This window comes from Leopardus geoffroyi, chromosome B1 (genome assembly GCF_018350155.1).
Source record: "Leopardus geoffroyi isolate Oge1 chromosome B1, O.geoffroyi_Oge1_pat1.0, whole genome shotgun sequence".
In the NCBI taxonomy this organism is placed as follows: domain Eukaryota; kingdom Metazoa; phylum Chordata; class Mammalia; order Carnivora; family Felidae; genus Leopardus; species Leopardus geoffroyi.
The window spans coordinates 123303622-123329993 of record NC_059327.1 but is presented as its reverse complement, the minus strand read 5'-3'; the positions used below and the strand labels follow the sequence as shown (position 1 = coordinate 123329993).

The following is a 26372-nucleotide window of genomic DNA, read 5'->3' as shown; positions in this document are numbered from 1 at the left end:
AGCCCGAGGGCACCCCAGTTAAAAGGCTGTTGAGGCGTCTCGGGGGAATGGAAGGCCGCGCTAATGTCGGGAGAACAGCTGACTCCCTGAAGGAAATCCTGGGGCGGTCACTGTTCTCGACTGCCCAGACCACTCTGTTTTTAAACTAGCCACAGCCAAGACAGCCCTAACTGTCCCACCGTTACGCCCGCTAACATTAAGCGCCCTCCCAACGACCACCTCCCTGCTCTGTGCTCAGCGGGCCCACAGGCTGCTCTGAAAACGGGCGTCCTCAGGTATCTGTCTCTCAGAGGTGCTGGCCTTATCGCCTATGCGTCCATTCCAGCTTCATTTCAATGTGCCCGCTCTGCTTCTCGACCACCCTCCCGGGTCTGAGGCGGCCCAGCGTCTCCGGGAAATTCCCGCCTGTGCAACCGGGTTGTCCCGTAAAGAACATGGGTCGGTTTTCCGGGTGTGGACTGGCGGGGTTGGAGAGCAAGCCGGGGCAGGCCAGATGGTAGCACTCGGGACTCCGTATCCCCTTGCCTTGCCTTCTCCCGGCCCACCCACCGCACCGCAGGCGGTCGCCATCAAGCTCCTCCGCGGCGGCTGCAGCTGGTCCGCAAACACGCCCACCCGCACGCTCAGAATCACTTGCCTCTGGAGTGGAGGAAAAAAAAAAAAAAAAAAAAAAGAGGGAGGTACTGAGCATGCTCGGCGGGGAGGGCGGGGCGTTCTCGGGCCGCGAGTCAGGGCAGGCGCTCCTCAAGTCGGCTCGGCGTCTCCGCCGCCCGCCCGCTCGGAGCCGCGCCCGCCGCAGGCTGCGCCCGCCCGCCCCGCCCCGCCCCGCCCCGCCCCCCGCCGCTCGTCCCCGCCGCGGCCGCGCCGCCTGCAGCAGCAGCAGCAGCAGCAGCAGCTGCTCCTCCCCGGCGGCCGCCCCCCGCGGGTCCCTCCCTGGCTGCGGGAGAGACAGAGGTAGAGGGAGGACACAGCGCCGCGCCGCCCGCACCGGAGACCTTCGCCTCGCCCTGCTGGCTCCTCACCCTCTGGGAGGAACATGGGTAAGTCATCCTTCCTCCCCCGTCATCGCCTGACATTTTTCTCTTTCTCGGCGTGTTGCAGGGTGGGAAGCCTTCCTCGCGCAAAGTTGCCAGATTTCTCAAATCCACGGGTGTAAGACAGTGGCTCTTCCTCCGGGAAGAGTCGGCGCACGCGGAACGCACGCCGGTCCCCGGGCTGGGAGGGTCCCGAGCGCGGGGTGGGGTCGGGCCGCGGCTCTCGGGCACCTCGCTGCCTCGCCTCCCCTCCTCCATTCTTCCTGCCCGAGCGGGTGCCCGGGCACCGCGGAGCCTGCCTCGCGGGCTAGCCTCCTCTGCCTGCCCCATCCCCGTTTCTCCGGAGGCCGCCCGCTTCCTTTCCCCGGCGTCTGCTGGGCTGGAGGCTCGGTCGGACCGCCAGAGAGACCACTTCGCCTAACTTCCCTGTCAGGGCGACCTTTCCCCATCTTGGGGACTGTTCATCCCGAGGCGGGGAAGTGCGAGCAAGTAGTTTGTCAGGGCGATTGTACAACGTGCACGGAAATTATTTTTGATGGGGGAGAGCGGACAGCCTCATGGGTTGAAAGGATGACTTGTCAGAGGCCACGAGGAACGTGAGGAAGGATGCATAGAGCCGCTAGCTGTTGAATTAGTGTTGGGTGACTACAGTGTGCAATATTCCTGTGCTCAGCCCATTTTCTTGGTTCCTTCGCCTGTCTACTGTAGGAGGAAACGCACCCTGTAACATGTTACCGAACTTACGTGTTAGTTATTCGTTCCCAGCTTAGCCTGCCTACATCTACATAATCTGATTTTAGTTCCTTTGTATGTCTGGTTAATCTCAAGAGATTGTTTTGGATGAGATATTTAAAAGCAAATATATTTTCTAAAACTGCATGTAATTTATCTTAAATTTTTTTCATAACATACTGCTTAAATACTAAGTTCAGTAATTACAAAAACGTCTGATTAATTCTGCAATTATTTTTTTTTAATAGTAGCATTTCGGAATAGCATACTGCTATGTGTTCCCAGTTTGCTTCCACTGTTATCACAGTTTCCTCTTTTTAAAATTTGCTCCAGTGGCATCTGTCAACTCGGATTCTCCTACCCCTTCCGTGCAGGTTATTTTAAGTCTAAAATGAGTGTGGTTCTCTGATCTGTCAATACAGTGCTCAACACATCTAGAGTTAGGTCGTGGCAACTCAGAATCTTCAAGGAAGTATCTAAATCTAGAAATGGTGTCGATGGAGCTTACTGGGAAAGCAAATGCTCCAAGCTCTGTTTCAGACTTTTGAGGCTAGTGTTGCAGGAGGTGATATGAATGAAAAATGAATCTGGGGCCCTGAATTTTATTTTCAGTTCAGTTTTTCTCCCCCTTTTCACGTGCTATTGACATGGTGAACAAATTTATGTAGAAATGGGTGGCTGATATGTACTTAGCTTTTCTCTAGGAGTAGAAATTTAAATAAATATTAATTCAGATTATCGGACACATTGTGAATTTTCCTTGAACATTCAAAAATTTACTCCTAATTGTAGGTCACAAGTTTCTTCTGTAAAATACAATTGCCCATGTTTCAAGGTGAGCTACAAAATCCATTTAAATAAAATTTTAACTTCCATGTTGAGTAAGAATCTTTTCAGTAGAAAAAATTCAGTTATGTTGCAATACTTATGAATAAAATACTTAAAACAAAATTATTTACTTAAAAATAATTAATCTTCAAAATCTTGAATGTTATTGCTTGATTTCAAAGAATGGCCAGATAGAAACCTCTTATTTGGAGCCTCTCAGATACTCTTTGATTAAATCAGTCTCCCATAGCACTCTGTACCTTGTTGGAGGCTTTTTAGTACTTACATAATCTGCCTTATAATGGAGTTGTTTATGTGTGTGTGTGGTTAGCATTTAGTCATGAGTTCCAAAAGATGAAAATTATGTCTTATTGATTTTTGTGTATCCCCCCACCCCTCCGTGCTTTCCACATAGTAGATATTCAATAAATCTTTGGTGAATTCATTGTTGAACTTAAAACCTACCTATTATTTTCAGTTTGTGAACCTGAAAGTATGGGCTGTGAACAAACATTCAAGTTGGTAGACTATCATGGAGGCTTGGAGGAAATGGGAACAGAGAAGTATAATTTTACTATGACTACTCTTCTCTCACTAAAAAAAAACAAAGAAAAGAAAAAGAAAGTTGGCTCTTCTCAGAGCTAAAGGTTTTGGAATAGCCTCCAGGCTAGCCATTTCCTTCTGCACTGCTGTTTTCAATGGTAAGGTGGTTTATCGGATGATCACTAGATACATACAATAATGTAAAATTGAAACCGTGGAAAGCAGTTTCATATTCTGAACCAAGGAAGTTATAACAATTCGTGTATACATAAAAGGTATCTTGATTAATGGTAGGAAAAAAATCACTGTATAAGGCCGTCTCAAGAAATAAATGAGGTGATTTAAAAAAAAATTTTTAATGTTTGTTTGTTTTTGAGAAAGAAACAGTGCGAGTGGGGGAGGGGCAGAGGGCAAGGGAGACACAGAATCTGAAGCAGGCTGCGGGCTCTGAGCTGTCAGCACAGAGCCCGAGGTGGGGTTTGAACTCACAAACTGCGAGATCATGACCTTAGCTAAAGTTGGATGCTTAACCGATTGAGCCATCCAAGGCGCTCCGTAAATAAGGTGATTTTTAATAATCTCATGGCAGTGATTTTTCCCTGTAAGAAAGTGAAAGAAACTTCCTATATAATGTTATGGGTGATGGCTATTATTTAATGTATATATTTTATTATAAATTCAACATGTACTTAATATTTATTGAATATCAACCACATACACTGTACTGTGGGAGGAAAGAGAGGAATAAGACATTCATATTTCAAGCTGCATATAATATTAACAGGAATGAGGTGGTACATACACAGCTATAACAGAAATAAAGTATAAGTGATATAAAATAACTTTACATTTACATGTATTGTAGATTCAGGGCATGGAGAAAAGGTTTTAGAAAAATGATGTTATTTGAAACAAAAAAAGTTGGTTAAGCTTCTGTAAGGTAAAAATGAATGGAGACGGTTAATTAGGCCGGGGGTTGGGAGGAGAGAAATGGCATAAGTGAAGTTAGAGAGGGAACACTCAAGGAGTTTCAGGATATGGTTAAATAACCATGTTTGGTTGGAGCAAAAGGTAAGGTAAGAGTGTGTGTCACCTTCCTCAGTACTAATAGGTAAAGACCAGATAATGGAGGACCTTAAATGACAAGTTGAAAAAGTTTTTGGACTTTGACTTGTCTATTGAGGGACTGTGAAATGTTTTTCTGTAGTTAAGTGACGGATCAAGTCTGTGGTTTAGGAAAATTAATCTGTCAATTGAGTCAAGGATGAATTAGATCAAAAAATAGAGAACACTTCAGAGGGTGGTTGTTGCAGTGTGGGTGAAAATATTTACTGGTCTGAACTTGGCTGTGGCAATGGGAAGAGAATACTGCAAATAAAGAACAGAATTTCCTTGCTAACCTATTGAATATGGAATTGAGAAAGGAGTCATACATTGTCACCTGGGCAATAGAGAGATGTAAAATTATTAATATATATTTAATCCACTGGAAGAGGAAATGTGAATCGTTAGTTTTGGACCTGGTGAATTGGACTGTTTAGTTTGCCATTTAGATTCTCTGTTCATTGATGACAGGGATTCTTATAATAGGTTTTGAATACATTTCTAACACTAGTGTCTGACACATAGTAGCCATGCAGTAACCATTTGTTGACTGACTGAAACTAGGTGTAAAAAAAAAAAAAAAATTAACAAACAGTTATTTTAACTCTAAAGAGAGGATTTTGAACTAGAGATCTGGAAGTTACCCATAAATCTCCTGAGATGATATTTCAAGTTAGGTAGGAGGCTGAGAGACAACACAGAGAAAGAAAAAATTTGTCCAAAGTAAGAATCTTGAAGAATGACCCATTGTTAGGGAAGTGGAATGGAATGATTTGACACTGGAAGGGACGTAGGAGTGAAAGACTAGAATCTGCATGTGGTTGGTTTCATGAAAGAATGGTCAATAATGTCTTTTGCTTCAGACCAGTGATAAGGACTGAGAAAAGGATCTTTGTTGATGTAGTTTGCTTAGGATATTGCTCAGTATATTTTCTAAAAAGCAGCTTTAAGAGGTATGCTAGAAATAGAGGTCAGTTGTAGAGGCTAACTGGATAATGAGTGAGTGGAACTAAGAATTCCCAATGTATTCATGCTATATCCCTTGACCTATTTAAAGATCTGTAAGTAAGCATAGGCTTTTAAAAACATTTTTAAAATGTTGCACTTTACATGGAATGACACATGCTATTTTCTTGCCTGAGAATAATTTGTTATCTCACCATAGTGCTTCAAAATTTCTTTGACATTCCATTTTTTATGTCATTGTGTCTTAGTACAGTATGCTTTTTATGTTTGCAATATCTGTCATACAGAGTGAGCTTAGAAATGGTTTTATAATTTCACATGACATTTTACATAAAGTGTACTCTTCACTGATGAATGGTTTTATCACTTTTTATTTACTATTAGTCTTTGTGAATTTTGGATTTCTCTAGTTGTATGCATGCCTCTAATTATACTCTTAATTCCTGGAGTTGTGTTTTTCTCTATAAATTTGTGTTAGCTTTAGATATGAGTCTTTTTTTTTTTTTTTCTCTTGTATTTCTAAGTCCAGGAATGGTTTCATAGATAAATAGTAAAAAATAGTACTTTTACTTGTTCTTTGCAAAGTAGAGTGATAAAAATCTTTGTAAACTGATAATCACTAAAATTTATTATTTTAAAAGAGATTGACTAGTTCAATAATTTTTCTTATGTTGCCGTTATATCTATATTGTATATGTCTTCTTTTTTTTTTTTTTTTTTAACTTATAGGAGAATTGAAATCATTAACTTTGGTAGAGTCATAGTCTATCTAGTACTATGATTTGGGAGGTTTTAATAACCCTAATTCATTTTGTGAACTGTAGATTTTAACTTTCACAGTGGAATGTTGGAGCTTCTAGCTGCCTTTGGGGAAGAGTATGGTTTTCCTCTTCAGAGATTCCAAATCACCTGAATTTGAACTTGGCAATTCTGGTGTTATTGGTGGCACCAACAACAGCTATAAGAATGACTTAAATTTTTTAATCCTTGCTCATAAACATCAGGAAGAGTGGAGAAGGAAGATCCACTCCTTTGGGAACTTCATGTTAATTTTAGATAATCATGTTCAGATAACACTTAATTTAAAATACTTTCCTAGGCATTTAACTTGGCAAATAGTTCTTTCTTGTGGAGAGAGGAGGTATAATAAATGAAGATACCAGAATAGGTTATAAAGTCTATTTTGGTTATAAAATCCTATGATTCTGTGAAACTGAACTTTAAAATGTACTCAGTATCATTGATGTCTTAAATATGCCATAAACATACTTATATAATTCATTTTTCTTTGGAGTAATGTCGACTTGAGGTAGCACTTCAGGGTTTGAACCAACCTGTTAGCTTTGTCTAACCAGACAGCCTTAAATACCATTACTCATACTGGCTAAGATATGGATTCAAATTGCAGAGTAATGTCATTCTCTCAGTACATCCATTTATACAACTTTTGTTGCTAGAAGCATTCCAGGCATTAAAAGTGAGAATTAGGATAGTGATAAATGGAAGTAAATTGAGCTGCTAGCTATGATTGGCTATGCTTACAAACTCCAAAGTCCTTCTAACTTTTTGTACAGAAAATTAATTTTGTCTTTATGAGCTATGTATCTGGCCTCTTCTCTAAAAGCTGTTTTTACTTAATTTTGTCCATATTTATGATTTTAATTACTATGTGTATGCTGTTAGTGCCTGTGTGTGTGTGTGTGTGTGTGTGTGTGTGTGTGTGTGTCTGGGCTGTCTTTTCATCTAAGAGATTATTAGACATCTCTACATGCATAGTTAATTCAAACTCATTTAGCTCAAAAGCAAACTATTGTGTAATAATTAATAATGATAATTAGAGGTGTGATGGTTAATGTTTAACCAAAAACCCTTCTCCACAAAAGCCCTGATTTGTGGTGGTTGTTGATATCCTATGAATTCATGGTTGGGAAGAGATGAGATACAGCACACTAGTATATGGTGGATCCACTATATAGATATAAGAACCTGTGAGCACAGATCATAGTAAAGGGTAGTAAAATAATTAAGTAGTAATGAGTTTTGAGTAGTAATATCTTTGTTTTAATATAACTTACTTAAGTTTATAAGATTTAATTTTCAATAATGTGTGTTTTAATAATTGCCTCGAAAATTCTTAAAAATTTAATAATCATTTCTCATGGGCTGGTACAGGTGGGTTCTGGTATACCACTGGATTAATAATTATCATTTATTACTGTTTAATAAGAACTATTGATGAGTTATGTTAAACTTTACACTTTCTCATATTTTTAAAATTTAATTTTAATCTTTTCAACAATTCTATGAAGTGGGTGATACTATCCCCATTCTACCGATTCAGAGAGTTAGGTAATTTATCCAGGGGGAGAGAGCTCAGTCTCTAAAATTTTGTTTTAGAGCAGTGATTCTCAAATTCTGGCTTGCTTAAGAAGCCTGTAGCATTTGTTAAAAAAAAAAAATTACTAGGCCCGCCCTCAGAAATTTTGGTAAGTAGGTGTTGGGTAGGCTGAGAATTTGCATTGTCAAGACATTGGCAGATGATGCTGCGCTTTTAATAGCCTCACCATAGAGCATAGGTCTGCAGACTTTTTACATAAAGGGTCAGATGGTCAGTATTTAGGCCAAGAGGCAAAATCAAAAATAAGACAGAAATATATATGATGAGAGAAAACAAATATCCACAAATATTTTGTTGACTATGTTCAAAATACAACGTTAACTGAACAAAAGTTATTGCAATATAGGTCTACCAATGAAAATATTGTAATTCTGTTTTTGAGATAGCATTTCACTTAATTGGGATTCAGAGTTACCCTGCCATCAAAATTGATCCAGATGTTCATTTGTTAATGCAGATCTTTAATGTGATTTTATGGATTTTGTCTTTGGAACATGTTTTCACACAGATAGGTACTCTCAAATGCTTGTATCCGTGTATCCGTCCACGGGCATATGATTTTATTAATGAGACTATTCATTTCTATGGAAGGAATTATAGAATCTTTTAGATTCTTCTCTTGACGTTTAACATTTAGCATGCTACTGCATTGCAAATTAACCACTTGCAATAGTAAAGTAGAAACTCCTCTGTTACTTAAATGGATTTTGATGTTTGGAAGTTTCATTTGCGTCTGAAATAAGGTCTGAAAAACAGTGCTGCAACAGTAGTTTGAGCTTGCAAAATATATCTGTTGTAGATTTGTATATGTGTGGAGATCTTACTGTATAACATTTGACAGCACGAGAAGGGTATATGGCAGATTGATGGTTACTTGTGTTTCCAACAACGTTGTCAAAATGACTTAACATAGTTATGTTTCTCATATAAGCACTATTTTGCCTTGATTTTCAGGTCAAATTCTAGGAAACACCAAATCTGCAGCAAAATCTAATTTCCAGAGGCATTCATTGTCTGATAATAGTGGCATTTTTCCCCCAGAAATTTCATTCTCACTTTTTTTTTTTAATGTTTTACTTATTTTGGGGGGGGGGGCAGGGAAGGGCAGGGGGTGGGGGAGAGAATCCAAAGCAGGCTCTGCACCATCAGTGCAGAGTCCAACGTGGGACTCAATCTGAGCAGAAATCAAGAGTCAGATGCTTAACTTACTGAGCCACCCATGCACCCTGCATTCTCACCTTTCTGCTAAAAAATCACGATAAAACTCTACCATTGGTAAGCCATTAAACTGCTCTGTGACAAGGTAAGTCAGGATATTTGGCTTCTAATTCTTATCGAAGTACACAGAACTGACAGTGGTTAAATCAATGAGAGTGAATGAAGTTGATACTCCTGGCATGATGATTTAAAATATCTTCCTTATAAAATGCCTGCCAATAAATAATGTAATGAATAAGCATAGACTTTAACCACCTTACATTTCCACAAACATTGTAAGTTTGTTCAGCTATGCCTTTTACTGTTCTTCACATTTTTACCATCATCATTTGTAACACATCTTAGCAGATTCCACTTCAGGTTGTACTGAATTAATATTTTCTCAACTTTGAAAATATTCTTGCCTATTCTATGCAGACTGTTCATAGAAGCTACTTCTTTAGTTACTTCACACTCAGCATCAGTCGTTCCACAGATAACATGCAGTGTCACTAATACAGGTCAGCTCATCAAGAACCAAGGAAAACCTTTCAAAATCATTTGCCTTATTTTTTAGTTGAATATTTATATTGTTCCTAGTGTCCTCACCTCTTCAAGTAGCTATCATCACAGAAAGGCTGCCTCAAACAAATCACCGCATCCCCCCCCCCCCCCCCCCCCGCACCCCCCGAAATATTTCGTTAGCTCACCATGAGCTCACCAAGCTTTCCGTGCTTGGTTAATGAGTGAGCCACTCAGAAACTTACTTCATTTGCAACTTCATTTTCATTTTTTATTTTTGAAAAGAAATTCGGCTGTGATGAGCCATTATGTTTTATGTTTTCTAATTTCTCTGACCCTTCCCTATGAATTGTGAATATGATGAAGGCTTAGTCTGATAATATAGTGCTGTATTTTTCTAGCATAGCTATAGTGTCACTGCACGATACAGTGGTTTGCTATCTTATTCAATAACGAACTAATCCGTATACCACTTTAAATACCTTAAAAGTATGACATTTGAAGTATACTTTTCCTGTTTTGACTTGATCAAAGTGAAACGTTGTGTTATGTCAGTAGACATGGTACTTGAAACAGTGGACAGCCATAACTGTGCTATCCACAGTGCTGTCCATAATTTGGAGCACATCAAACAACAGGGCAAACTGATGAAAGTGCTACCCACGGTTTTTGTCTCACCTACTCAACTCTGTCATCATAATGTGAACACAGATATAGACAATAAATACAAGAGTAAGTTGTGTTACACTAAAACTTTGTTTATGGACACTGAGTTTCAATTTCATATAATTTGCACATCATGAAATATATTTCTCTTTTGCTTTTATTCAACCATTTACAAATGTAAAACTGTTTTACCTATAGGCTATTCAAAAACAGGAGTCGTTTGCTTGCTTCTACTATAGAGTCATGCTAAATTACCTCATCTTTACCGGTGACTTTTTCTCTCTGTGAATTCCCTAGCTCAGTAAATGGTATCACTATCTATCCAGTCAACCGTTCCTAAAATCTAGTCATTATAACATCCATTGGATTCCCTAAGTTCTAACAGTTCTGCCTCTTTGAATCAGCCCTCTCCTCTTTTCTCCGCTGCAGACATGCCAGTTCAAGGTTTTATTACCCCTTGAAATCTTCTTACTCTTCTGTAACAGATGTTCTTTCCCCCAGCATTTCCCCTCTTAACCAGTTTTTACATGCTGCTAGAGTACTCTGTTTAAAAGGTGAATCTGATCATTTCACTTCTTAGATATATTTTTTTCAGTAGCTCTCCAACACATCTAGCAGGGTTCCCAAACTCAAATGAAGAAGCTATATGATTAAAGAGGGGTAAAGTGGTAAGCTTTTGACACAGGTGCAATTTTTTCCTCACATACTAAATTGAAAGGAATATTTTTTTAAAATTAATTTATTTTGAGAAAGAGAGAGAGAGATGGAGAGCAAACAGAGGAGGGGCAGAGAGAGAGAGAAACACAAACAGACTCTGCACTGTCAGTGCACAGCTCGATGTGGGGCTTGAACTCACGAACCATGAGAAGTTGACCTGAACCAAGATAAAGAGTCAGATGCTTAACTGACTGAGCCACTTAGGCACCCAAGGAATATTTTTTATTTTCATAAAGATATATGTTTCCTCTCACTTTTCTTAAAAATTGTCTGTTTTTCATTTTCTCTCTTTTGATAAAAGACAAAGGTTAGAAAAATAGCTCTCTACTATAATAAGAATAGCAATGAAAGCATGATGAATGGCAACTAACACTGGGCCTCAAGGTGAAGATACAACAGGAAATGAGGAGACTATGGCAAACTAGAGGGTATGTGCCTAACCTACAACAGGAGTTCCCTACTGCACTCCAACCGTTTTTGCCGTGTAGGAATGTGGACCCAGGGAAGCCAGATTTGGGGACTTTTAAAAGAATCCAGCAATTAGATTTTTATCTACAGATAGCTGGCCCTTGAACAACATGGAAAATGGTGGCATGGACCTCCCACACAATTGAAAATCCACATATAACTTTTGATTCTCTGTAAAGCTTAACTACTAATAACCTGTTGACTGGAATCCTGACCAAGAGTAGTTAATTAACATATTTTTTAAATTTTATTTTGAGAGAGAGAGAGAGCGCGAGTGAGTGGGGAGAAGTAGAGAGAGAGAGGGAGACAGAGAATCCTAAGCAGGCTCTGCAGCTATCAGCATAGAGCCCAACATGGGGCTTGAACCCATGAACTGTAAGATCATGACCTGAGCCAAAACCAAGAGTCACACGCTTAACCCCACTGAGCCACCCAGGTGCCCCTATTTTTTTTGTTTTTGTTTTTGTTTTTGCTTTAGAGAGCACAAGCGGGGGGAGAAAGAGAATCTTAAGCAGGCTCCATCCTCAGCAAAGAGTCCCATGTGGGGCTCGATCCCACAACCCTGGGATTTTGGCCTGAGCTGAAATCAAGAGTCAGGCACTCAACCAGCTGAACCACCCAGGTGCCCCATGCATATTTTTTTATGTTGTATGTATTATATACTGTACTCTTATGATGTAAGCTAAAGAAAATAAAATGTTATAAAATCAAAAGGTGGGGGTGCCTGGGTGACTCAGTTGGTTCAGCGTCTGATTCTTGATTTTGGCTCAGTTCATGATCCCAGGGTTGTGGGATGGAGCCCTGCCTTGGGCTCCACACTGAGCATGGTTGCCTACTTAAGATTCTCTCTCTCTCACCCCATCTCCCCCGCTCGTGCGCACATGCTCTCTCTGTCTCTCTCTCAAATAAATTTTAAAAAAGAAAACCGTAAGAGAAAATACACTTACAGTGCTGTACTGTATTAATTGAAAAAACATTCACGTATAAGTGGACCTGTGTGTGGTTCAAACCTCTGTTGTGCAAGGGTCATCTGGACTTAAGATTGTTAATGGTTTTTGGAATTGTAAGATCCAGGGCCTCCAACAATGACATCATGGCTCTGTATCTTTCTGTCCAGGGCAGAGAACTGAGGGTTAGGGAGGCTAAGAGACATGCCCAAGTTCATACATTGAGTTAGGGGTAGTGTCAGATCTAGAATCTTGATTTCCTAACTCCTCTGCTAGTGTTCTCTTCATTATACCAGGCCAGCTCCAATTTGTTAATGAAGAAAAACACATCTGTACACATACACAAACACACATACCTATACACTCATGCACACAGAAATGAGCTAACTTCAAGGAGTCACTCACGTAAATAGGTTAGTGGAAAACTCTTCCCTTTGTAACATTTTTATTACTAAAGTCTAGGTCCTCATCTCTTCATTCCTGTACTACTGAGACCATTTCTTAGTTGGCCTCCCTACTACTAGACTCTGTGCTCTCCAGTCTTTTCTACATGCTACAACCAGATTAATCCTTTTAGATTAGTAAAAATATACTGCATTGATTATATCATTCTTCTCAAGATCTACTACTACTTGAACTGACTATCCTATCTTGTCTAAACTCGGCTGATCTTTCAAAAGTCATAGAAATCTGTTACCTTTCTTATATTTCTCTCTCTGAAATACATCTTCCTTTGATAATCACTGACCCTGAAATATTCTTTGTCAGTGATAACACCAGTATACCTTTGTTCACATTATTCCTCCTCCTAGAGTAACTTTTTTCCTCTGTTCTTATTCATTCTCCATTGTCTAGCTCATGAAGGCTACTTCAGACCTCTTATTTCTCTGGATACCTGTTACTTCTTGGACTCCTATAACACATTCACTAATACAATTTTAATCACTCAGTGTTTCATATTTCTTGTTGGCATTCAGTAATACTTGTTTGTTCAAGTCATAGAGTCACTGCAGACTTAGGTCAGTCTTCTTAATTAACAGCATTATCCTATAGTGATTATAGTCATGTTTATAATAGAGCTTGCAAACCAGCAGCCAACGGGCCAAATATACTTTGCAGATGGGTTTTGTTAGAGAAGTTTTAGAAATTGGAATTAGTCAAACATTTAAATAACATGAAATTTCTGATAGAAATCTATTTTGCAAATTTTTCTTGAAAAATTAAAAATTTAAGATCCCTGAGCCTGTATTCCTATTGGTGACAGTTAATGATAGTGTCCTTAGGCAACGTGTGGGGTCTCCAGTACTTCTTCCTGTTATTTTAAATCCTACAAATTTCACTCAGTACTCTATCTGGAAGATATTTTTTAACCTGTTCATTTGTACTTTATTTTTTAGTTTATTTTTTTTTTTAATTTGAGTATACCTCTTTCATCTGGCAACTATCTTTTAATTTTCTGTATTTATAGATTTGATTCTGCTTTTTGTTTATCTGTTTTGTTTGTTTTAGATTCCACATGGAATCATATTGTATTTGTCTTTCTTAGTCTGATTTAACTCACCTAGCATTATACCCTCTGGGTCCATCCATGTTGTCACAAATGGCAAGATGTCCTTTTTTATGGTTGCATAATACTCCTGTGTGTGTGTGGGGGGGGGGTATGTGTACACTGTGTCTTCCTTATCCATTTGTCTGCTGACGAACACTCAGGTTTCTTCTGTATCTCGACTATTGTAAATAATGCTGATTAAACATAGGAGTGCATATATCTTTTCAGTTAATGTTTTTGTATTCTTTGGGTAAATACCCAGTAGTAGAGTTATTGGATTATACGGTATTTCTATTTTTAACTTTTTGAGGAACCTCCATACTGTTTTCCATAGTGGCTGTACCAATTTTCATTCCCCCTTGCAGTGCATGAGGGCTCCTTTTTCTCCATATCTTTGCCAACGCTTTTTATTTCTTGTCTTTTGATTCTAGCCATTCTGACATTTGGCCAAGATGACAGCCATCTTTTCATGTGTCTGTTGGCCATCTGTATGTCTTCTTTGGAGATGTGTGTTTGTATCTTCTGCCCAGTTTTTCATTGGATTATTTGTTTTTTTGGTGTTGAGTTATATAAGTTCTTTATGTATTATGTATTTTGGATATTAAACCCTTGTCCTATATATTATTTGCAAATATTTTCTCCCATTTAGTGGTTGTCTTTTTATTTTGTTGATGATTTCCTTTGCTGTGTAAAAGCTTTTTTGTATGTGTATGTATGTATACGTATGTATGTGCATGTATGTATGTAGTCTTAATTTCTTTGAAGAGACATATCTAGAAAAATATTGCTGTGGTTAATGTCAGAGATATTACTCCCCATGCTGTCTTGTAGGACTTTTGTGGTTTCAGGTGTCATAGTTAGGTCTTTAATCAATTTTTAGTTTATTTTTGTGTATGGAGTTAGAGAGTGCTCTAGTTTCATTCTTTTGCATGTAGCTGTCCAGTTTTCCCAGCACTATTTATTGAGAAGACTGTTTTTTTTTCCTCATTGTATGTTCTTTCCTCTTTTGTCATACATTAATTGGCTATACATGTATATAATACATATAATATAAAACATATAATATTAACCGACCATATTGTGGGTTTATTTCTGAGCTTTCTATTCTTTTCCATTGATCCGTTTTTATGCCAGCACCATACTGTTTTGATTAATACAGCTTTGTAGTATATCGTAAAATCTGGGATTATGATACTTCCATCTTTGTTCTTCCTCAAGATTACTTTGGCTCTTCAGAGTCTTTAGTTCCATACTAATTTTAGGATTCTTTGTTTAGTTCTGTAAAAAATGTTATTGGTATTTTGATAGGGAATACATTTAATCTGAAGATTGTTTTGGATAGTATGGATATTTTAACAGCATTAATTCTTCCAATCCATGAACATGGACTATCTTTCCATTTGTTTGTGTGATCTTCAATGTCTTCCATCAGTGCTTTATAGTTTTCAGAGTACGGATCTTTCACTTCCTTGGTTAAGTTTTATTCCTGGGTATTTTGTTGTCTTTGGTGCAATTGTAAATGGAATTGTTTTCTTAATTTCTTTTTTATGCTGTTTGGTTATTAGTGTATAGAAAAGATACCAATTTCTTGTTATTAATTTTGTGTTTTGCTACTCTACTGAATTCATTTATTACTTCTGTTACTTTTTTGGTAGGGTCTTTAAGGTTTTTTTTTATGTATAGTATGTCATCTGTGAATACTGACAGTTTAACTTCTCCCTTACCAAAATGGATGCTTCTTCTATTTTTCTTGTCTGATTACTGTGGCCAAGACTTACAGTACTATGTTGATTAAAAATGATGAGAGTGTACATCCTTGTCTTGTTCTTAACCTTAGAGGGAAAGCTCTCAATTTTTCACCATTAGATATGATGTTAACTGAAGTTTTTTCATATGGCCTTTATTATGTTGAAGTATGTTCTCTCTAACCCCACTTTGTTTAGAGTTTTTATCATGAGCAGATGTTAAATTTTGTCATGTTTTTGTGCATCTGTTGAGATTTTCATATGATTTTTATCTTCGTTTTGTTGTTGTGGCATATGGCCCTTACAGGTATTTGAATTTGTGATCTCTGAGATTTCTGTTATAACTTTTGAATTACCAAAGAGTTAATTGTATTCATTTGGCCATCAATCATGGTTTAATCTGCAGTTGATCAGAATGATACAAGGAATTAGAGAAATAGAGGATAGAATCTCTCCTCTTTCATAAATTAATTCTGTAGCATAGCCTTTAGCAAGTTACTTAAGCTCTTTAAGCCCTCATTTTATCTGTATCCTTAAAATATTATCATTATTATTGAATAAGAACCAGATAATAGATTTCAAATAAAAATGGAAGGGGGAAAAAGCTCATTTCATAAAGAACTAATACAACTCGTAATAAGGAATCCTTCATACTCAGTTACTTAATAAAGGCTGACCAACCCCCAGACCCAGATCTATTGTATTTTTTTCCCTTTTTTTTGTGTGTGGGGGGATACCCTTGAGCATTAAATACACTTACTAGGGAAAATGATGGTATGGTATTTTTTAAAAAGTCATCAAAGTGCAATAGGCTGGTAGATTGTTTCTAAAAAAATTATTTTCTTGTACATATTAGAAAGCATTTTCTAACATATAAGGATTACATAAAATTATTTAAAATAATTATATCAAATGAATTAACATAGAATTACATAATTTTAAAGTATTTAAAGCAACAGTTTAAATTTAAAATTATGTAAAAAAGAATTACACAAAATTATAAAAATAATTTCAAGTAACTAGTAAGTTCCCCTTTTTTTATGTGTGCGGATTTTGTTTTTATATTCAGGAAAAGAAAAAAACAGGAATCATTGTACTTTAACAAAAAATTGCTTTCAAAGCTATGAGAAGCTTACACCAAGATTATTTTTAACAAGAAATTTGTCAGGAATGAAAAACTGTTTCCTTTAGTTCTTACAAAAAATATTCCATTTTGAAGATTCCTCCAGTAGCTCCATTATAAAAGATGACACTGATCCTTATAAAGAAGCAAAGCTTACACTGAAATATTTATTTTACAGAAATATAGATGTTAGTTTACCTTTAACAACAAAATTATAATAATGACAGGACTTTTATATGAGCTGATTAACTTAATTTCCTTTTAGTTGCAAGAATGCGTTTTTGGGAAGGGTAGCGTGAAGCTCCAAGAAAGAATAACTGTATTGTGTCACATTTCTGACTTTTATGTGGTTTGTATAAAACATCATCAGTCAGATCACAAACACAGGACTATCCTATTAGGCAATACAGCAAGTGACAAATAATGCAAGCAGTGACAGTTTTGCTTTTGAAAAGCTTAACCTCTAACTGTAAGATAGTAACATAAAAGAAATGAGTAACAGAAACAGATAAGGATATAGTTTGGATTCTTGAAAGAGAAAACGCAGAGACCAAAGAATTTAAATAAGAGAATAGATCATATTTACCTTTTAAGCACCTAATAAAACTTCTCAAGAATATACAAGTGCTCATTACTTACAGTGATCTAGAAAATTTTTCTTAGAATTTATTTTTCTATTTAACACTTAATGAAAGCTGGAGTATGTATCCAGCATTGGTACTGCCCTTGAGTTACTATGGCAGAGACTGCTCCTGGTACATCTCATTGTGATTTCCTTCCTTCCTTCCTTCCTTCCTTCCTTCCTTCCTTCCTTCCTTCCTTCCTTCCTTCCTTCTCTCTTTTCTTCCCTTCCCTCTTCCTTCCTTCCTCCCTCTCTTCCTCTCTTTTCTTTTCTGTCTTGCACACATTCACATATATAGACAGTTGTTAGCTCATAAAACTACCTAACACGGTTGGGTTATAAATTAATTTTTGAAGAATTTACGTCTACGTAAAGCAAAATATAGGCACTCCTTGCTTTGCACAGTTCTGATATTCATGAAATATGAATGAGTTTCATTTAACCTGGTACTGTGAAGATTGCCTGTTCACTGGAAAGAGCCTAGACATTGAAGACACATGTGTCTGGATTTATCCCACCTTTGGCACTTATCTTTCTGGGCAAGTTATTCAGCTTTCAGATACAACTTTCTCCATTAAAATATGGACAATAACAATAACACCTATTTCACAAGGTAGTTACAAATATTGATGAAATAATAACTATATAAATTTTAATTTCTATTCCCAAAGGTGAACATACATTTTTTGGGAAACTGTATCTTGTGTTCAGATGAAAAAGCAATCAAAGGATCTAATGCTGTTGGTTGTGTTATTTTAACCAAATCAGTATACCGAATATCAAATTATTATAGCAGATTGTGCTTTCCAAAGATGGCCACAACAATATCTCTTTCCCCACACATATTTTTCAAGAACTTGCCATTCCCCATTGAGAGCTGGGGAATTCTCTTCCTTTTTAAAATGAGCATGCTTGTGACTCACTTGTAACCAATAGAATGCACCATAAGTGTTCTATCATTTCCTAGGCCTGATAGTAAAAAATATTGCTTCCATACTGTTTGTGGAAATACTGACCTGCGTGGAGCCCTGAAAGTCTGACCCTGTAGCTACCATTCTGTGGGGAAGCCAGGCCATCTGAAAGCCTCGGGTCTCAGGTTGGCATTCATAACCTTCCAAGTCCTTTCAGACCAGTCACCAGAACCATCAAATGATTCAGATGATGCCAGCCCCTGCTATTTAGTCACTCTCGGAGACACACCCCTATCTTTTGAGACTCTCCATTGAGGCCCCAGACCTTGTGGAACAGAGACAAACCATCCTCAGTGTGCCCTTTATGAATTCCTGGTTCACAGAATCTGTGAGTTCAATAAAATGGCTTTTGTTTTATGCCATGAAGTTTGAGGGGGTGGGGGGGGGTTGTTAATGTAACAGTAATAATTGGAACAGTTATAAAACCTGAAAGATACATTGTTTCAGTAAGAAACGGATTGCTATTAAAACTTTCCAAAGTGGGAACTACCTGATGAATAAATGTTTACTGGGTTTTCTTTTCATTTTAAACAAAGATGGCCTAACAGAGAATTTTGTCTAGTAAATAGCATTTCCCTGTGGTTTATTTAATTGTCTTTTACTTGACATTGATTCCCTTGAAGAAATATTTGCTGCCAGAAAAGAAATATGCATGTTTAAACAGTTAAACAGTTTCATTATTGCTTTATGGTAAACTTTACCTGTTGGCTAATAAAAACTGTCAATACTCTTAGTAAAGATAGTTACCACTAACATTTGTATATTTAAAAAAAATTTTTTTTGTTTATTTTTGAGAGAGACAGAGACAGAGAGAGAGAGACAGAGGCAGAACATGAGCAGGGGAGGGGCAGAGAGAGAGGGAGACACAGAATCCGAAGCAGGCTCCAGGCTCTGAGCTATCAGCACAGAGCCTGACATGGGGCTTGAACCCACAGGCTGTGAGATCATGACCTGAGCCAAAGTCGGATGCTTAACCAACTAAGCCACCCAGCCACACCAAAATTTGTGTATTTTTTTTTTTTTCTCAAAGCACAGTAGCCTAATAAAACCTGATGGGAACAAAGGAATATCTATATTCATCTTTCCAAATTAAAATTTAGTAGTTATCCTTAATACCAATTTTAATGTTAATCCTATAATAATAACCTCATATTAGTATATTTGGCAAAATTATTTTGAATTTGTGTCTTTCCTATCACTTTTTGGGGGACTGTGGATTTCTACATTTATTACCACCAAATAATAAAATAATACTTTGTTGTACATTTACCAAGGGATTTCAGTTATAGGGCCATTCTTATGATTTTCTAAAATATAATTGTCATAATAATGGTACTTTTTATTAAGGCAATTACCATGCAGAAGATAATCAGTATTGTAGTAACATTTGGATGGACTGTGCTTTAAAGTTTGTGTGTGTGTTTGTAAATATAAATAACTGCATATATATACACATGTATATACATATGTGTACATCTATATACACATACACACACACACACACAAGGTGCTTCTAGAAGAATGCACAAGAAAATGTTAACATTGATTGCTTCTGGGAGTGAACTGGGATATGTGAAGGTAATTCCCACCCAAAATAAAATCGAAAGTAAGGGGGAAAAAAAAGTTTTTCTAACTGTGATAACTGTGCTATCTATATTCATGTTTGTATCTTTGGCACTTAGTACAGCGTCTGGTGCTAGGTCAGCCTTTAGTTCATATCATTGAACAAAAAGAAGCTTGAGGTTATCTTGTTAATGTATTATTCACTTGATCCACAGCATTCATGACCTGATACATTATGATACTTTTCACTGAAAGAGCTAATATTCTTTGTCTTTTCTCACATAATTTCTCATTTTTCTAAGAAGGCTATTCATGTATCTGTACTAGTCTAGGTCTAATCAGAAGACAAACCACATAATGTTAAATTTATATGTATATATAAATATCCTGACAAGAAACATGAAGTATATACATCATACAACATAGCTTGTTATTTACAGAGCATTTTAGTACATACAGCAGGGTTGCACCACAGGAGAGGAACTCTGAAATTACAACACTAAAAGCTTATGTAGGATTGCTGGCACATCTGTCATCCAAGATACACACACACACGCACACACACACACACAGACACACACACACAGACACACACACACACACACACAGTCTATAATCTGGAATTAAACAAATCATTCCTACTGAAGGGGAAAAGTATCTCTAGTGTTATTATCCTAAATGTAAGCTAAAAGCAAACCTCTGGAAAGAAGAGGGGGATTTTTTTTTTTTTTTTTTTAATGTTCCTAGAATGTCTCCAGAGAAGGAGACTTATTATAGCTTATCAATTTCCCTTGCTCAGAAGGCCCTAGTAGTAAGGAATGTCAAGAAATCCAGGGAGAATGGTCTTCCATTACACAGAAATGTAAACAGGAGACATTTAATGTAAAAAATATTAAGCAATAATAGGAGAGTAACTTTAAAGGTATATAACGAATCTGATGGGTAACCTTGAGCTACGAGAGTACATCCAAGGAAGGACAAACTTCCTCGGAAGGTGAGTTCTTGTTAAGATATAATTAAGATCACTGGGTTGCCCAGGCCAGAGGTAGCCCACAGTCACTAGGCCTGCAGGGACAACTCTTTGGAGAGCATGCAAGCTGAGGTTGATGAGTGGGCCCCAGACAGTAGGGCATGCAGAGGAAGTTGGGGTGCCGCAGCAGGTACTGCTAGAACTGGGCTAGAGAGGCCCCTTTCTACAGGAACCCAGCACACTTCTTTGTACAGTTTGGACCAGAGTGGCTCTGGGCATCCAGCCCCACGGGGTTTCCAGCATGTACTTTTCCAGGGCTGAAGAGATGGTGTGGGAAGCAGTGACTTGGGCTGGGATGCAAACGAGTTGTCTGGGGCTCTTGTACAGAGTTCTCTTGCCTCAGTTGAGAGCTGGAGAAAAAGTATGGTGAAAGCTATGACTTGCAGATGTGTGGCACTGGAGAAAATTATGAAGACTGAGCATGAAGGAGAGCACTTCCTCTTCAGTACTATCCATTGCCCTCTACAGACCTACCTTGTATCTTGCCATCTGGCAAAGGGAGAATATTTAAAGGGCCAGGATTCATTTTTACAGATCAGGCAGTGAGGGTGAATTTGGAGCTGAGAGACATAAGTTGATAACTGACCTAATGTCTCTTCATCCTGTTGCTTAAATTTTCTTTCAAATTTATGGTGCATTATAGCTTTAACACCATTTAAGTAAGGGTATTGTCATACTTTCTGATTTATTCAGTTCTTATCTAAATCGTCTTTTGTTTTATCTTGACTCTAAATTTTCATTATGCTTTCTGTAGCAGTATCCTGGGAAAATATTTCTTTTGTGGGTTCATAAATAATAGTTTAGACAGTATCATTTTCTAAAGATTTTTTAGAAAAGATTTTTAATATATACCTATGTTTAATTCACCTGTCACATTTATGATTACTTGTGTAGATATCATTTTTTCTTTTTGGCATTTTATTCAGAAAAGCTAGTGTTGCCTAAAAATTTATAAATTTCAGTGTACATTATCTCTTCCTTGTTATTTATTAGATTACTAAGTGAAACTATTTGCTTTGCACCGATCTTAATGAAATATACTTCTTTATATGTTTCTCCAGCTAAAGAAAGTTCCTTTTCTGTAGGTCTTTTATGTCAATCTTCCATCCAATTCTCTATTATTACAAAGCGTTGTAAACAGGGTCTTTCCTTCTTTCTCTTTGTTTGATTAGTGACAGCTTTAAGTATATTCTGATGGAGAATCTTGCTCAAGACTGCTTGTAAGTCAGTGTTTAGCCCCAAACACTTCTCTTTATCTATGTTATGTAGATAGCCTTCGGAAATTCCCATACACTTAGGCAGAATTTCCTCTTATATTATCTGCCCCTTGTCTGACCTTCCTTCCCTGTCAGGCATATCTTAGAGTCTAGGGCAGAGCTTGGAGGCATGATATCATTTACTCTTGAATGTTAAGTGCCAGGAACCAAAGCATTGTAGGCAGATACTTAAGTATCATCCTGGAGGAGTAGAAGGTTACAGCTAAAATAGTTAAGTCCAAGATCAATGTGTTAATCTAAGGGGCTAAGTGGAGTGTAAGGGACAAATTAGATGGGGCCTGAACAAAACTGAGAAATACAGGATAGAACATTGTTCTGTAAGAATCCTGGTGGTAGAATATTGATACTGTGAGAACTCTGGTTTGCAGGCACATGCTAGGTATAAGAAGTTAGAGCAGAGCACATATATTTCATGTGGTTATTTGTATGTTTCCAGAGTTTCTCTTCTGTTAAGGACTCAGTGAGCTTACCTGTACAGGAGTGAAGTTTGAAAGTATATAGTTTCCATTTTCCAGCATCTTCTGGAACTCATGTGTCCAGAGAGCATCCCAGTAGTTCTTCACACAGAAGCTGTTTGTAATAACAGATTGCACATTTTTACCAACATCATTCTGGTATAATTCTTGGGTTTCTTTAAATTCTTTGACAAATGCCATTAGACTTTGTTGATTTATCTACATTGATTTTCTAAGTTGGCTTATAATATTTTGGGTGTTGACTACTATTGGGTATAGTATTTTAAATCATTCTGTTAGGGAATTGTTGAGAAAAAGAAATCGCCCTCATATTTTTCTGGGTCATTTCTGCGACATGGCATTAAGCCTGGATCTCAGTGTAAATCCCTATCTAATTTTAAAAAGCCAATGTATTAACTTTTTATCAATTATGTTATATGCTAAAGCTATAATTGATAGTTATAAAACATGAAAATAATTCTTGAACTCTAAGTGAAAAGGTTTTAGGCATAGTGTGAAATAAAATTTTACAAACTATTTCTTGCTTTTATCCATGATGGCTTAATATTATAGTTGTAAAGATCATCTGTCAGACTCTTGACCCTCTAATCAAATGTGACAAGTTAGACTACATTGTTTCTGGTTTAAACTAAAATAGACTTTAACATCATTTAAGAATGAATGAAAAGTGATTGCTCATAAAGTTTTTATCTGATTTCTGAAATAATTAGAATGAGAAGAACACTTAGAAATGTTATTTTTAGGATAGTTCGTCTTAATAAAAATATTAATTATGGTGGTTTGTACCATAATTTATAATAAAAGATGCAAGCACAAGTAACTCAGAAAGTAAGGTAGATTTTCAGGATTTGTGAAGTTTCTACTATAGAGAACAGTGTGAGTATCTTAGAAGAATTTCCTGTGCTACAAGAATTTTCCTTTAGTATAATAAATAAGCTAAATAAATTTCCCTCTAGTATAATATCTTAGTGTCTTAGTATCTTAGGGTATCTCAGAAGAATTAGCATCTTAGTATCTTAGAGTATCTTAGAAGAATTAGTATCTTAGTGTCTTAGAGTATCTTAGAAGAATTTCCTGTGCTATAAGAATTTCCCTCTAGTATAATAAATAAGCTAAATAAATTTCCCTCTACTATAATAAGTAAGCTAAATAAATTTCCCTCTAGTATAGTAAATAAGCTAAAAGAGTTTTATTAACCCAGGACTATAAAACTAGCAAAATGAAAAAAGCAGAAGAGATAGGGTGATCTTGGTTCTAACATTGAAGGGGCAGAGAGAGGAGAAGGCCAAGAACAAATGTTCAGAGACTGGTGTTTTGAAGTCAGTAGAAACTATTCAAAAAAAAAAAAAAAGAAGAAAAAGAGTCTGTTGCTTCAAAGATATCAAATAAGAGGACTGAGAAAAATCCACTGGATTTGTCATGATATCATTTAAGACCTTTGCCTGAGTAGTTTTGATAGAAATTAAGAGGACTTGGTTAGATTGTGGTTTTAAGAGTGATGAAATAGTTAGAAGTAGGAGATGCAGAATTAATGACCAAAGTCAACTTTGCTTACCTCTTTGAAGATGTTATGTTTCTTTTCACAAGGCAGGCTAGACCATCTACTGTCATATAGGAAATAAATTACTTTTAAGAAAAATTATTAATACTTCTTAGTAGTAGAACCTCCCATGAAAATTATCTCATTCTTGACTCACTGCCCCCCCCCCCCCCCGCACTCCCACCAGCCAAAAGCTGACAAATTTTTCATTAGAAGAGTTTCAGTGTCTTAATGGTAAGGATTCATTGCTGAGATTTACTGTCATGGTTTGAGGGAGTCCAAAAATAACACCCTCTGTTCCTTACCCAAGTTCAGAATCACTGGAGACGTAAGCAAATGAGTTCTCTGATGGAATTCAAAATAACTGCTTTAAAATTGGTGAAGGCTTATTTGTATAGTTACAAAGGAACTGCTAATACTCCAGGGCTGAATTAGATGTATTTGCTAATGTTGTCACTGGTGTAGCTGTACACCCAAAGGTACGGAGGAACAGAGAGTTCTTGCAAATCTAAAAAATCAGGAACCCAGAAGGGGCTGAGTTATACATATCCATTTCTTCTTTCTCAACTTATTAATCATATATATTACTTCTTTCCTAGAGAACAGAGGTAGTGGTGGGCAGTTGCCAAGGGAGTACGCAGAAAGGACCAGAAGTGTCAGTGTAGTAGAAATTTTTCCATAAGGAAGCTTGAGGCCAGTGGGAAAGGGGTTGCAACCCCAATCATTTTATTCCCCAATATGCTCTTTTATTTTATTTTTGTAATGTTTTATTTATTCTTGAGAGAGAGGGGGACAGAGTGCGAGCAGGGAAGGGGCAGAGAGAGAGGGAGACAGAATCTGAAGAAGCTGGTTTCAGGCTCTGAGCTCTCAGTACAGAGCTTGTCGCAGGGCTAGAGCCCGCAAACCCTGAGATCATGACCTGAACTGATGTCAGACGCTTAACCGACTGAACCACCCAGGCTCCCCTCCAACATGCTCTTTTAAAATTGATGTATATTTGGGGTGCATGGGTGGCTCAGTTGGTTAAGTGTCTGACTCTTGGTTTCAGCTCAGGTCATGATCTCATGGTTTGTGAGTTGGAGCCCCTCATCCAGTTCTGTGCTGACAGTGGGGAGCCTGCTTCGGATTCTCTCTCTCTCCCTCTCTCCCCAACTCGTGCTCTGTCTCTCTGTCTCTCTCAAAAATAAATAAACGTTAAAAAAATAAAATGCTTAAAATCATAATAATGTGTAGTAATTCTCTTTGACAGCTTTAGTTGTCTCTGGATGAAGAATTTAATGAACTTTCCTAAAAAGATCTCACATCATTAATAGGCATGTAATTATTCCCATGGAGAGACTGAATGATTTTTTGTCAATAAGAAATCTTTTAAAAGTGGGATGATCTATGTAGGTTTTAGTTATATATTTTATATTCTTTAATGCTTCAATTGACTTCATTGATCTTAAAATATAAGACACTATATACTTCAAATCATATGGAGTACATAGTAGGTGCTTAACAGGTCACATTTACCTTCCCTTTGCTATTGGTACACTTTGGTTCTTCAGCATGTCATACAAAGGATGGTAACTAGACAGCTTTGTACAAGTAAGTAATTCATTCCTTTGTTTACTCAATTAATTTAACAAATATTTACTGGATACCTCCTATGTATCAAGTGACAGGTATAGTGCAATGACTATAATTAACAAGATGCCCCATACAATATAGTGGGGAGCATATGTTAACAATTAAAAAATATAATTAAAAATTATCAGGGGCGCCTGGGTAGCCCTCTTGGTTGAGTGTCCGACTTTAGCTCTGGTCATGATCTCACGGTTTGTGAGTTCAAGCCCCGCGTCGGGCTCTGTGCTGACAGCTCAGCCTGGAGCCTGCTTCAGATTCTGTGTCTCCCTCTCTCTCTCTGCCCCTCCTCCACTTGTGCTCTGCCTCTCTCTGTCTCTCAAAAATAAATAAATAAATGTAAAAAAAAAATTTAAAAAAAAAATTTAACCTGGGGCATCATGGTGGCTCAGTCGGTTAAGTGTCTGACTTTGGCTCTGGTCATGATCTCGCAGTCTGTGAGTTTGTGTCCTGCGCGCCAGGCTCTGTGCTGACAGCTCAGAGCCTGGAGCCTGCTTCAGATTCTGTGTCTCCTTCTATCTCTGACCCTTCCCCACTTGCTCTCTCTCTCTCTCAAAAAAGTAAATGAACATTAAAAAAAATTAAAACAAAAATCCTGTGAAGGATGGATATAGTGATTGAGAATGAACCCGTAGGGTTAAGGAAGAGGACACTTAGGTGGAATGGGCAAGAAGGTCTGTAGGGTGGTAACATCCAGATTGAGACTCGATGAGGAGGGCATGTCAGGT

At 37.5% G+C, this 26372-nt stretch overlaps 1 protein-coding gene across 4 annotated transcripts in view; it reads left to right on the top strand.

Moving 5' to 3' along the window:
• The first annotated feature begins 708 nt into the window (after positions 1–708).
• Positions 709–26372, top strand: part of RAP1GDS1 (Rap1 GTPase-GDP dissociation stimulator 1) — a 173941-nt gene continuing 148277 nt past the window's right edge. The window contains exon 1 of one of the 4 annotated variants that reach the window (XM_045472253.1): positions 709–1040. In XM_045472253.1, the coding sequence (XP_045328209.1) occupies positions 1037–1040 (4 nt within the window). In that variant the 5' untranslated portion in view covers positions 709–1036. The remainder of the gene's footprint in view (positions 1041–26372) is intronic. The other 3 variants (XM_045472242.1, XM_045472232.1, XM_045472261.1) reach the window with 3 other exon arrangements.